The 13,491-nt window shown below is 40.5% G+C and overlaps 1 protein-coding gene across 2 annotated transcripts in view; it reads right to left on the reverse strand.

Annotated features, from left to right (window-relative positions):
- The window catches only part of slc23a2 (solute carrier family 23 member 2), a 29,957-nt gene that overhangs the window by 16,287 nt on the left and 179 nt on the right, over positions 1–13,491 (reverse strand). Inside the window, exon 2 of one of the 2 annotated variants that reach the window (XM_080499779.1) lies at positions 538–755. In XM_080499779.1, coding sequence (XP_080355905.1) covers positions 538–642 — 105 coding nt within the window. In that variant the 5' untranslated portion in view covers positions 643–755. The remainder of the gene's footprint in view (positions 1–537; positions 756–13,491) is intronic. The other variant, XM_080499780.1, reaches the window with a different exon arrangement.

Raw genomic sequence — 13,491 nt, forward strand, 5'->3', positions numbered from 1 at the left:
CGTGAATACACGCGTTTGTCTTTCGGTGTTACTCCTCTGATGAACAACTGCTAACAGGTGTCTGGCGTGTCCTGCTTTTCCCTCACTGTGAGCTGTTACAGAGTGCGGCCCCCATGAAAAGAGTAAAAGGTGACCCTTTTCAAAAAGATCTTTGTACTTTGTAATTAGTACAGTTGATGCGTTTATGTGACACGTGTTGTGTTGATTCATCAGTGGGCCTTGGATAAATTACGACCCTTATCAAATTACCTATTGACCTAGATAATGCAGTGGCCTAAAGCCAGAAGGGCAAAAAAAAAAAAAAGGAAACGTCAAGACGGAGCGACGGCAGCTGAGTGGCCATGAAAGTCAACGTGTGCCTTTCCACTGAAATGCAATGTTAAAACATGACAAGGGAGTCAAAGAAGAGCTATGTCAGCATAAGGCAGAGTACAAATATTGTCTTCAATATTTGTCCATCACGTCAACTCGTCTTAGGACCGTCTGTCTTCGTCGCACAAGCAGCATTGACGACAAAAGGTGAACGAAGCTGCGTACCGGAATGGGGTAGATGTCTGCACCATGTTTGCTCTCCTCTTCATATTTCCCTCCTTCACTGCCACTGTCCATGGACTTGGAGGTGGTATTCTTTCCCACACCCATCCTCGCGTCGTCCTCGTCCTCGTCTGCCCCCGTCCCTCCTTTATCTCTCTCTGGCGTGAACACTGTAGATGAATCCTTCAGTCCAATCGCATTGTCCAGGACTGCCTCACCTGCTTGAGAAAAACAGACAGATAAACAAAGATTAATGATTCATTCCGAGGGAAATCACTTTACTAGGATGTTCCAACATCACAATGCCTGAGAAGCTGCCACCTGGCCTTGAGGTTTAACCACACAAGTAACTAGAAAATGTATAAAGTAAAAAATTTTTTTTTTTTTTTAAATCCATCTGTGGGCTATGTCCACATAGCTACAAAGTTTTACATTATAAGTTGGGTTGTTTTTTTTTTGTCAGTTTTGCCGATTCAGGACTAATTGGTTGCTTTATAAATAATCAAAGCAACTTTTCTCATCAATATTCTTTCTAATTGTCCAGCTGTGTCAGCCAGTGTTTAGTGAACCACTCTTGGTGAAAGATGAACTCAATACACTTTACCAAGTTGCACCAAGACAACAGACAAAAATGCTCCTCTTTGCAAATTGCAAATCATCTAAAAACTAGAAATGTTGATGAACAATTTGTACACTTCAGGTATTAATCCATGTCACCATCAATTAACCGTCTGACAGACACATTCACAGACGATAGGGGAAAGACAGATGAGAGATTATTTTTGATAGAGAAGAGGAACAAAATAATCGGAGAGTGGAGAGATGGTGAAACAGGTGGAGGAGGAAGAAAGAGCTGAGAAAGATCTCAATTTGTTCCACTGAGCACAGTGTATGTGCGACACCATCTATTTCCACACAAAAGGAGTGTTTCTGTCTTACTGGTTTCAATGTACTGAAAGAGAAAAGCTGTTGAACTGTGATCTATGTGAGAATGAAACCAAAATGAGATGTTTGACTTATTGGACAGGCTTATAAACAATATATACAAGTTTTATACCAATAAATAGAACAGAGTCGCAAAAAACTACCTGTATTATCAGACTGTATAGTGTGCTACGATACTGACTTCCCCCCCCACTTTAATTTTTAAGAACGTTATGAATTATGTACAAATAAGTAAAGTAAATCAGTAATAATAAAGCATAATACATTTACAGACCATTTATTAAGATTTACTAAATATTTAATATCAAATGCATATTATTAGCAGGAGAAGAGTTTGGTTTGTATTGCTCGTCGATCTCAGCAGAAGGGAAACTAAGCTCATACATCTTATATACGTTAATGTTTAAAACTAAAAATACACATTGCGTCACATTGGTATTTTCTAATAACGCTTTTGTTGTTTGTTGTTTTGAGGTTTTCACAGTTGATGAATAGTGATTTCTGTTTGAATATAAATATTAAATAAAAATGATTTACAGCTGTAATCTATTCATCAAATGTTTGCAACAAAGAATAAAGTGATTAATTTATTTGCCACAAGTTGCTTACATGCGTGAATGAACCCTGCCAAAGCACAGAGCATCTCGCCGTTTACCATTCTGATCCCAAACAAATGTCCAAATTCAATTACACAGCAAACAAATGCAATCACAAAGACAAATGGGGTCACTGTGGCTTTCTGATCGCCTCGGGCTTTAAAACATTGATATCTGGTTTAGGCCTGGATAAATAACTTTGCTGCGTCATGTCATCTCGATTCCCCTTATTCAATTCCTGTTGGCTCTATTGTGTTCAATGAGAATAAAACTGCAGCGACGTCCTACTTAAGAAGTTTCACAGTTGGGTTTTCTACCGCGACGTGCCTGTCAATGTCTCGTGAATTGTCGGCAGATGCCTTCCTGATTTTCTGAACTTTAATAGATTCAGCCCCGACACCCCCGCTCATAAAGATCATCTCCCACCCAGCCAGGACCCCTGCTTGCAGTGTAAGATGTTGGGATAGGCGTAATACCTAGTTGACACATCCCATCACTCCTGTCAAGCTGGGCGGCTGGGAGCATCTGTGTGGAAGGAGCAAGAAAGAAGGGGGGGAAAGAGAAGGAAGGAGAGAGAGAGAGATAGATATAGAGAGAGATAGAGATACAGAGATGGGGAGGTGGCACAGAGGAGAAGCACAGAGGGGTCAAGGATAAAAAGGAGGAGCAGGAGGAGGAGGGAGGTGAGACATAAGTTAATTTGACAGGAAGCATTTAATCACAAGCACAAGTTACCAGTGACTGACTGATGTGCCGATTATAATTTAGATCATCAGGTAACAAATGGGTTCAAGAAGGCAGGTTGAACCAGAAACAAAACATCTATCTGGCTCAAAGTTAGTGATAGGCGGAACAGTCTTTGGAAGAGGGGGGGGGTTGGATTAGTTTAAGTTGAAGGTAAACTCGCCAAACACGTTCTCAAGTCATTTTCATCAGCCTGTTAAGTTCAATTCAGGCTGTAAACCAACTGGCTAGAAAATTCAATAATCATAAATTTAGCTCTGCTTTCAACCTCCTTGGGTCTCGCCTTTGTAGTTCTGATGAACAGCTTATTAAAGAAAACAGTCACTCATCAATTTAAGATCTAATATGCGTACCCTTAAATTGAAGGAAATTCCACATAGGGGAAAAAAAAAAAAAGAAAAAAACTTGTCAGATGATCATGCACCATTTTAAACAGGGAGTGAAACTACCTGAAGCTCATGAACTGGATATCTGTGCTAAAAGCGCAGCTTAAAAGCTAAATCGAGTGAACTTTAACCGCTTCGAAGGTGACAAACAGACGAGCACCGAGCAGCTGCAAGGCATGGGAAAAGTGAAATAAATACTCATTGTTAAGCATAAACACTGAAGAGTCACAAGAGCTTTCTTTGTGTGTTGTCAATTTTCTGCTTTGAGAATCACAAAAGAAAAAAGAAAAAGGTTTATTTTTTAACCTGATGTTGGACTCTGTGCTGAATGAGACCTTGTCTCATGACTTCTCCTAAAGAGACTTCGTTATTATAAACAAATGAAATGTGTCAAATTCAACCGCTATGTTGTAAAAAAAAAAAAAAGGAAAATAAATGACATGGTTAGTCAGTGTTTCATCCATCCAGTGGCTCTCAGACCACTGGATTACACACACAGGACAGTGCTGCCCAGCCTGTGGCTTTCTGTGCTCTGTGAGCCAGCTGTGAGATGCAGAGTACGACAGTACGGATCCCAGAAGCCTCTGGGGGGACGCCGGGTCTGATGAGGCATGTGCTAACACCAGGAGAGCCGTGCTACTGTAGCATGAAATCCTCAAACGCCCAGCTCCACTGTCGCCCAAGAGACAAAAGCACTCTGCTCGAGCCGTTCCGTCTGCTGGTGTTGACTGGGAATGCGTCCAGTCGCACACATTCAGACAACCAGGAGAAAACAGAGACACATGGGGGAAGTGGAGCGAGAGGGCAGACGTGAAATCGAGTTTGCGTGATTACATAAGAGTGGAGAAATCTGCCGTTTCATGGGTTGTATGCATTATGTAAACACACATCGATGGGAATAAAAGCAGGGAAAGAGTGGGTGTTTGCCTGGAAGAGCATCAGAGGAAAGAGGGGGAAAAAGTAAGTGAACAAAGTGAGCGAGACGAGGAGGAACAAAGAAACTGCTGTGGTCATTTTAACTTCCAGAATACACAGAGTGGTGGACACCTCCCGCCTGGATCTATAACCATGGTAACCTGATCTGTGGATCTTGTGCAGGCTTGTGCCGAGCTGTGTGGGATCTTGCCGGTGAACAACTTTCACACCAGATGCTCGGATTGGTGGTTTGGTCGCAAGTTCTAAATTCACCTGTGAGTGAACGTACGTGTTCATAGAATTTGCACCCAGTCTAGACTCCGTCGTGCCTTCGGCAAGATTAGGCTTCTATACGCAAGAGCTTTGGGATCCCATCGCTAATGTGTAATGGTTAATAAATTAGTTTTAATACCTGAAAATGCAACTGAGCAGATCTGCTGACAGACTGGTAAACTGAAAAAGAAAAGACTTGGATAGTAAAGATGCAACTATAGAGATTAGATTAGATTACTGTGCCAATTACACCTGATTTACTGCTGAATATACAGTTAACGGATTATAAACAAGTGACTCATGTTGTAGATACACACAAAACTCATTAAGTCAGACAACAATACAAACTCAAATTAAAAAGCTGTATAAACAGTAATGGAGAAGTTGGACAGGAAGTGATTGTTAATCTTGCATAAAAACAATCATTTTGGAATATTTTCAGAATTTCATTAATTATGACTTGCTTTTGTTTGGATGGGCACTATTCTGATATAGGAACAATATGCAACCACAAATCAGTTATGACATGGCCTGTCATAGTAACTGAAAAATACACAAAGAAAACAATGAGTAAACGCAATCCTCCCATATTCTTGTGTAGGCATGTTTAACAAACCCTTTTGTTATACAGACAAATAAAGACTCTAAAAGCAACAAGTTCCAGGATGACGTGTCTTTGTGTATTGGAGCCATTAAGAGAAAGCATCATTACTTTTTCATGAAAATAAGGGGCCGTAAATAACACTCTTTGCAATTGTGTCTCCGATTAATAAACACATCCGCCCTTGTTGGTGTGTTATACAGCAATAGCAACCAGCACTATGACCTCAAGCACACACAGTAGTTTTCAGTTTGTGGTGGAGTCTCGTTTCTAGGAACTACAATGAGAGACAGAACAATTACATACGCATCAAGCAAACACTTACTTTGCTCAGGCGCCTGAAAACACGACTTGTAGATAGAAAACAATACATCACTGCAAGGAAACAGCAACTTCTCAACGTTTTGTTGACAGGCTGGATGCAGGATAAATATTGCCGTAGGGCCACAATGTAATTTGTGATTTATTTTCTTTTTCCAACTTTAAAGGCAAGTAGTAGTTTTAAAGTAATTTTAAAGATTTTCTCAACCTGCCACATGCACACCAGCTCTGTGTACGACTCGTCCATTAAAATGATGATGACTGGCGTAATATAATGCCACAGAGCAACAAGAACACCAATTAAACCAACTTGGAATGTTTTGAACCACTTTCAATATAATAAAGTTATTAGACAGTTGTATAACTCAATAAATCCAATCTTCATTAATTAAGACCTTTTCTCTGAAGTTTAATAATTTATATTCAGTAAAATATGTGAATTGAAGATTTTAACCTAATTAATTAATTGGAAAAAAAAACATTTAAATTCTGAAAATGGGTTTCTGTCCTTTGTAATGAAGGGCACTGAATAATTAGCACATTTTGCTTTCCTACTGTCCACTATTCCCTTCAAGTTACCATTGTCAATTCAGAGGAAACTATAGTTACACCAGTTACCAAATACAGTTACCTCCCCCGCAAAGGGTGAAAGAAGAAATTTTAACATTGAAATTCCCTGCCAAAGAAACGTCACAACACATTTGCGACGCATCCCAATCACAGACCCGCAAGCCCAGTGAAATCCGTACACACAAGGCATGAGACAGTGGGGCCGGTGACCGATACCTTACATGACAGGGGACACGTGAGGAGCTCAGATTTCACCACGAGGGGCGAGTGCGAGGCAGTAAAGCGGCTACAAGGTCGTGTTTACAGTGGTCAACTTCCTGTTAGTGCGGTGGAGTTGAGTGGTGCTCAAACAGCACGACTCGAATGGGACATCCACGCAGACGGCGGCCGTTTTCAGTGCGGAACGAAACGTGACGATGCGGCAGCCCAGTCAAGGCGGTCGGATAACTTAAAACGCCACTGGCTTTTATCTCACACGACCACAACTTCTTACAGATTTTACTGGTCATGATATGGTGCGGTAAAAAAAAAAAAAAGAACTGAAACAGTTTGCCACTGTCGAGGACAGATAAAAGTGCAGAGAGACATATATCTTAATATATCACGTGTCTTGGAGCCAAAGATAAAAGATTTCAAAGGGCAGGTTCAAAAGGTGGTGAACCAGTGGAGGAGTGGCGCTGAATGAGGTGGTGACATTTTGTATACCAAGTAATTAATGTGATCAGCCAGTCAACCACTCCTGCACTGGTTTGAAGGCACTCGGAGATGAAGAGGAAATGATTCAAACCTTTAATGCCCCTTTAAACACAGAGATTTGTTGCGACACAGCAAATCACATATTGAGCAGAGGCTCAACTCCATTTGTTGTGTAGCATCAGGACCTTTGTGACGACCGTAACCTGGACTGACACACAGAAGTCGTCACTACGACAACATCATACACGCAATGTTTAAAACACTAAAATAACGATAGAAATTGAGTTTGAGTATTTTTGGAGCATGTTTTTTGTGAAGTTGATAGAGAAATTAGTTGCCACATTAGCAGCATCTCAGTTTACACCAATTGTGCAGGAAATCTTAATAAAATTATCAAGCTGTCCGAACTTTGGCATCACCTCAAAATACATAAATGCAAATTTACATTGAATCATATTCAGCAGAATATTGGAAGAACATTTTTTTTTACTGTTCTACATGGTGTGTTTTAAACAAGTAGGCTGTGCATATATTTGGTTTTTACTGTGATAAAGCAAATGGACCAGAATTCCGAAATCACATTGAGATGAGGCGAACAGACGTGTGCAGTCTTTCCCCCTACATTCTCATCCCGTTGTTAAAGCAACACACACACACCCACGCAGCATGCCATCAGCGCCACATGAATGGGTGCAGTTTCACACATTCGCTCTCCCAAAGTGGGTTTGTACTGTAACTGTACACTTTTCTTATAGGTCGCCGCGCCTCCCACGGCCTCGGGCATTCTTTCTCACCGAGCCCAACAGCACCATAAACTAAAAGGTATCCATTGTTGCTTGAGGTTGATGAAATCCCTTAAGCCCGGCAGAGCCAGACTCCTGTTGCTGCACACACCGGGGGGGAACCAGTGGTGGAGACAGATTACCCGCCTTCACACCGCGTTGCACTTTGACAATTATCAGCCGAAAAGGTCTAAAACACTAACTGTTTTTACAGCAAACAAAGTTACTTGGTTACATTATGACTGGGCCATTTCAGAGAAAGTGATTTTGATGGTTTTCATTACAAAACCAACAGCACATTGGAGGGTTACACAATTGGAATGTGCAAAGCGAGGCTATAGCGAAGATACAGGTATGATGACACAGTATTCGGTGAAAATCTGAAACTCCAGCTCAGGCTCTTTTTTTAATCATACTTGCTACAGAATAATCTGGAAAGTCATTTTATTTTTCCAAGTAAAATCTGAAAAATAATCACCAAATGTATATGTTTTCACCCTGAGGTTAGGAGCTGCCAACTTAATGGATGATAACCATAGTTTTTTTTATAATCAAACCAATCACTCAGCTATTTGTTGCTGCTTATTGAGATTGGTTTGAAGCAACAAAACTACTCATGTTTGACCAGAAAAACTGCATTACAATTAGATCTTATCAAAATAATCCGAATCGGTTCAATTACCCACATTTATTCATCTTTTCTGTGACAGACTCTCATGCATAGTGATTTTATCATTGTTTCATGTGTTAAAATAAGTTGACACATAAACACATGCAGGTTATGGAAAAGTGCTTTGTGTTCATGTGGTGTGGCTGAGGACAGACAAAACAAGTAAGGCTTGGGAGATTAAAAGAAGAGGCTTTAGATTGGAGGAGGACACAGGCTGTCACCAAATGTGGGTCCTCAGATGGAAAACCGGATAGTACTGTTAGCAGAGCGCATGAACTATACTTCTCAAATTGCAGCGAGGTCACACTACCACACAGGCCAGTACACTGAAGGTGAGCAGCAAGGGGAGTATAAAGCTAAAGCTGTAACATAAGAGCAGAGTTTACTGTGATCTACTTATGTGGACAGTCCGGTAACACAGTCACCTAAACAAATAAACACATGGTTTAATTGTAATGCAGCTGCGCGCCACAAGTCAGAACTACAGCGCCATCATACTGCATACTTTAAAACTGCACGTTGAAGCTTATAGTATCTTTCCCCTCCTTTTCCCCTTTCTTTCAACACTTTTTTTGGTTATAAAATATGACTTATGACTGCAGTGAAATACAACGGCCAAAAATAGTTTCTCAATAGATGCAAACGTTTAGTGATCTAAAGTCAACTTTGCAGAATTCTATTTCCCAGGTTACACAAGTTTTAGATGCACGCTGTGAGCTGGACAGACTGGTCCTGCCTTCCAGGCCTCAACAGATGAATGGGGAAACTGTAATTCAAGTCTAATCCTCTTCAGCTTGCTGCTACCAGTTCATTCATCACAGGCCGTGCTGCCGATTAAATTTTTATGAAACTTACAAATGATGTGGGTCGTTGATTTGTCCCAGTATTTTCAGAACCGCACTAATTGGCCTGAAGAAATGTCACGAGACAAACCCATTTCTAAAGCGAGGCACCAAATCTGGGTCACGGGTGAATCTGTGCTTCATCCTGACATTTACTCCACTGCACTTATGATGCTCTTTGTTCAATTATTTTGACCACTCGTTTTTCCTCTACTGCTTCCTAGGAATATAACTCTACTGATTTTAAAGAACCCTGAAATAGATGAAATTTTTTTTAAATGCAGGAATGCAAAGTGTAGACACATCCAATTGTAAAGATAAGGCACAAAAACAATTGCATCTTCATTTGAAACAATAACTAGTTAATATCTAAGATAACATTCCAAGTGCTTCTTCAAAAATATATATAATTAATTGGATTTCTTTGGATACAGAAAAGGGTGAGTATCAGTCATTATTGTAGTACACGGGACTGATATTGCTGTGGTGAATAAATCATTAAAAATGTGCAGCCATGACGCAAAAACAAATGAAAAAGATCAGTATCATATTATGCAAAGTATTAAATGATACATTGTTTTAAAAAAAAAAAGCAAAACTAATATTATAAGCTACAAATTGTGCAGCAAACTATGACCAGATAGCAACAAAGAGCAAAATGTGACAATTCATTACTAGATCAGGTGAAGTGTCTCAATATGATGCTGATTTCATTTATTTATTTATTTTTACATGAGAGCACTACAGTGTGATAGTAGTATTCCCTTAGGTCTCTGTGCAGATGTATGAATGAGTCTGATTGTCTTAAAAATAAATACATAAATAAATGAGTGAGTGAAGTAGTAAGTCCAGCACAACCGCTGGCGTTGTGCCTTAATTGACGAATTGTTGCACTGCTCTTCGTATTGTTTGGCTCAAATAGATTTCCCATGGATCAATTTGGACCCGTGAAGACTTCCACAAAGGAAACCTGAGGATGTGCGTCAGGTCTCAGTTTATACAATGGCCTTTTAAGTCACACTCCCCCAAAGTGAACAATAACACACAGTTGAAGTCTTTGCTATATTGTTGGAGTAATGATCATAAATACGCATATGGACTAGCTTGAAAATGCTCTGTTGGGATGAGAAAACAAAAAGTGAACGTCTCCACAAAAGTACAATTGCTTTCAGTCAATAAATCAATACATTTGGTTCTAGTGGTCTTTTCAGGCCACACACATGCCATGGGAAGGGGAGGACCATTCAAACGTAACTGAATGCTCATTTTGTTCTTTAACTCACTACACGAGACCAGATGTGATTCACCCAAACAAAGGTTTGCCTCTTTTTTCTTTTTTTTTTTGAACCAATGCAGCTGCACGTGGACAATCATTCACAGCTCTGACAAACAAGCACACAAAAAGACATCCCTATATGAGGAATGGCTGCTCAAAGAAAAAACTAAGTTTTACACCAGACATACCCTTGAGAAAGAAACATCAGTCGCCCGCTAAGGAGGCGATAGACGAGATATGATCGTGAAACAAATTACTTTGTCCCGATTCTGCAAGAATGACAGAGAATACTATGTAATATTAGACCATTTAATCCCAATTTAACTAAATTTATTTTATTATACAGACAGGAAAAAAAAAAGAACTTTGAAGAGGGGCACAATATGTATTTCCTTGCGGTACAAAATTGCGCAATAAAAAAATAAATCAAAACAAATGTTATTTCAGGGTGTAAAACTACATGCCAAGAATCTGCCACACACACACCTTTACAGAATACAGTGGGAAGGCACAGCATGACCCAGCACTACAGTGTAATCTCAGTCACATGCTGCCTACAGCAAACAGGGCCAGGAATCCATTTCAGCGATTCAGTTTACCTCTGTGTGTGTGTGTGTGTGTGTGTGTGTGTGTGTGTGTGTGTGTGTGTGTGTGTGTGTGTGTGTGTGTGTGTGTGTGTGTGTGTGTGTGTGTGTGTGTGTGTGTGTGTGTGTGTGTGTCTTCTTGGCCAAGCCTGGCATCCTGTGAGGTGATCCTCTGCTCTGTATCTACCAGACAGGCTGACTCAGAAGCTTCAATCACAGTAAAGCAATAAGAGGAAGTGATACAAGCAATGCTTGCAGTTTCATTTAGGAGATGGATAAAACACAATAAATGATGTGATTTGTGCATCATAGCGAGAGCGCTATAACGGGGATTCACAGCTTTTCACTTCTGATCTGATCCCGATACCTGAATTTGGATATCTACCAATACCATTCTGAGCTCCGGTTGTTCTAATATTGTTATTATCATTATTGTCGACTTTTTATGAGGCTGAAATAAACTCCTCTCAGTCAAGTATGAAATGTACAAATGTATCATTTATTCTCTCAAAAGGCCCCTTGAGGTTAGCATAATATCAGAAAAGGAAGCAGTACAAACTATTTGTGTTCCATTTGGACAATGTGGGGATCTGCGTGACGTCGTCGTCTCATAATAAACTTGTCATATCTTTAAAACCATCACTTTAATAATCCCTGGGGAAAATCTTAAGCAAGGCAGCACTAACACAATTTTATCCAGCACAAACGATTGGGACTATTTTCACTGCTGCGTTGCTTTGCTGTGTTTTGAGTGTAAAATACGTCCAAACAGCGACATGTTGTCATGAAAAGTTGGACGGCTACTACGTTAGCCTGGTCGCTCGCTGCAAACTGTGGAATGGATTTCCTGACTCATTACTCTAAGTCTCATTGAGACCCGTCTCCCTTCGTGAAATCCATTTCACATTTTGCAGCCAGTGAGCACAGCAGCCCAGGGAAACACTTTTGGAGTCATTTCAGCGGACAGTAAAGCACAGAGGAGGCTTCATGGATCGGAAATATCGGATCCATGAATTGCATTGATACTAGAACCCGACACCAATACTGGATCGGACCCATCCCTCCACTGTAACACAGGTGTAGGAATGGTAATAAAGCGCCCTATAAATGAACTGCGAAAGGCACTTGTACACTCGCTAAAAAATAAATCAAACAAACGAAACATTAGTTACGCTCACAATCTTGATGCAACCTTTACTTTAAATATTTAAATTTTGTGATCTTTGATTGGTATAAAACAGAACCATAAAAACAAGCAAAATGACCCAGTCAATCAAAGTTAACAAAACAAAACCTTGTCATTAATGGCTGGAGCAAAAACACCGTCATCCATCGAAGGTTGAAATGGCAGTGAAAACCCAAAAGGAGGCAGAGATTCACATGTCAAAGTCACAAAACGAGCAATAGAAGATGGACAGTCTTCTTTACCGACTAGCGGCTGAACAACCTGTACAACGCTGTGTTAAGCTCTTCTCCCCCATACGGACCTGCAACTTCATGCTGAGAAGCACATTATGAAATCTGTTAATGGCCACGGGTTACATCTGACGTAGTGACGCGTCTGCAAAAAAAAAGAAAGTCGAGTAGCTGGGTTCACCAAGAGGCGGCAGATTAGCCGAGGTGACGCTGAAAAAGTACAATACAGAAGCGTACAGAATAGCATTCAGCTCGAGTCCTCATTTGTAGCTTGAATTATTAGTTTATTGTATTTCTCAATTTACAGTTTAAAAACTGCTAAAACACAAATCCTTGATGTGTTTAACTAAACTAATGAACTTTATTCTGGGCTTTAGGGCATGAATAACGACTAAACCAACATAGCAATATGATTAGTCAGCGCCAAGAATCTGGTCGAGCAAAACAAACGTAACAATTGACAATTAAAATGCTCAGGTGACACTGAGACACAGAGTAAAGGAGCTTAATAAGAAATGTTCATTGAATAAAGAAAGACAACACTACAAAAAAAAAAAATTGGTTTGGGAATTTATTTGGGACTTTATCTACAAATAGCTTTAAATTATCTCTTCTTTTGTAAGTGTGGGGTTTATATTTAGTTATGGAACAAACGAATTTGGGCTTTATTGATGAACGGCCAGTATCGTCTTGCATTGTACCTGGTATATTCCTTACCTTTAACATGTGATCGTTTCAGGTGTGTGTGTGTGTGTGTGTTTTCTACTGTGACAGATGCCCATGTGAGCGCACGCGGAGAATACACACGCACCTGCAGAGCCACGTTTCCAGGACACCGCCATCACAAGAACCAATGAATCTTAACGACCAAATACCATCAAGTGTCCCGGCTCCAGTGGTCGTTTCAGACTTTACCTTTTTGGGATCTCATCATTTTTTGATGTTGCTCAAAAGACCTTTTGGTAATGCATGCTTTATCTCCAGCCCGCAGTGTTTTTGCTTTATAGTCACAATAAAGCCGTCATTATCTACAAGCGCGGAGGCATCTTGGTTTTCCAGACCAAACAAATAGTTAATGCGGGAAAAACATTGGGTTTTCTTTTTTGTTTATCGCGACCATTTGTGGCGCTTTCGAAGGAAGAGGTAATAAACAGTGGAGGGATCAAGGCTGAGCTGACTCAATGGGCCTTGGTGCTCACGGCCACACCGGAGCATCAAGCAGACACTCGCTCACGCCGGCACGCGAGTCCTTTAAGCTGCCCGCGAGACCTTCTCGTCTCGGCGCGCGAGCCGCTGGACCGTCAAGTGTCCGCATCCACAGAGCACCCGGGACACGCGTG

Source organism: Blennius ocellaris (genome assembly GCF_963422515.1).
Source record: "Blennius ocellaris genome assembly, chromosome: 7".
NCBI lineage: Eukaryota > Metazoa > Chordata > Actinopteri > Blenniiformes > Blenniidae > Blennius > Blennius ocellaris.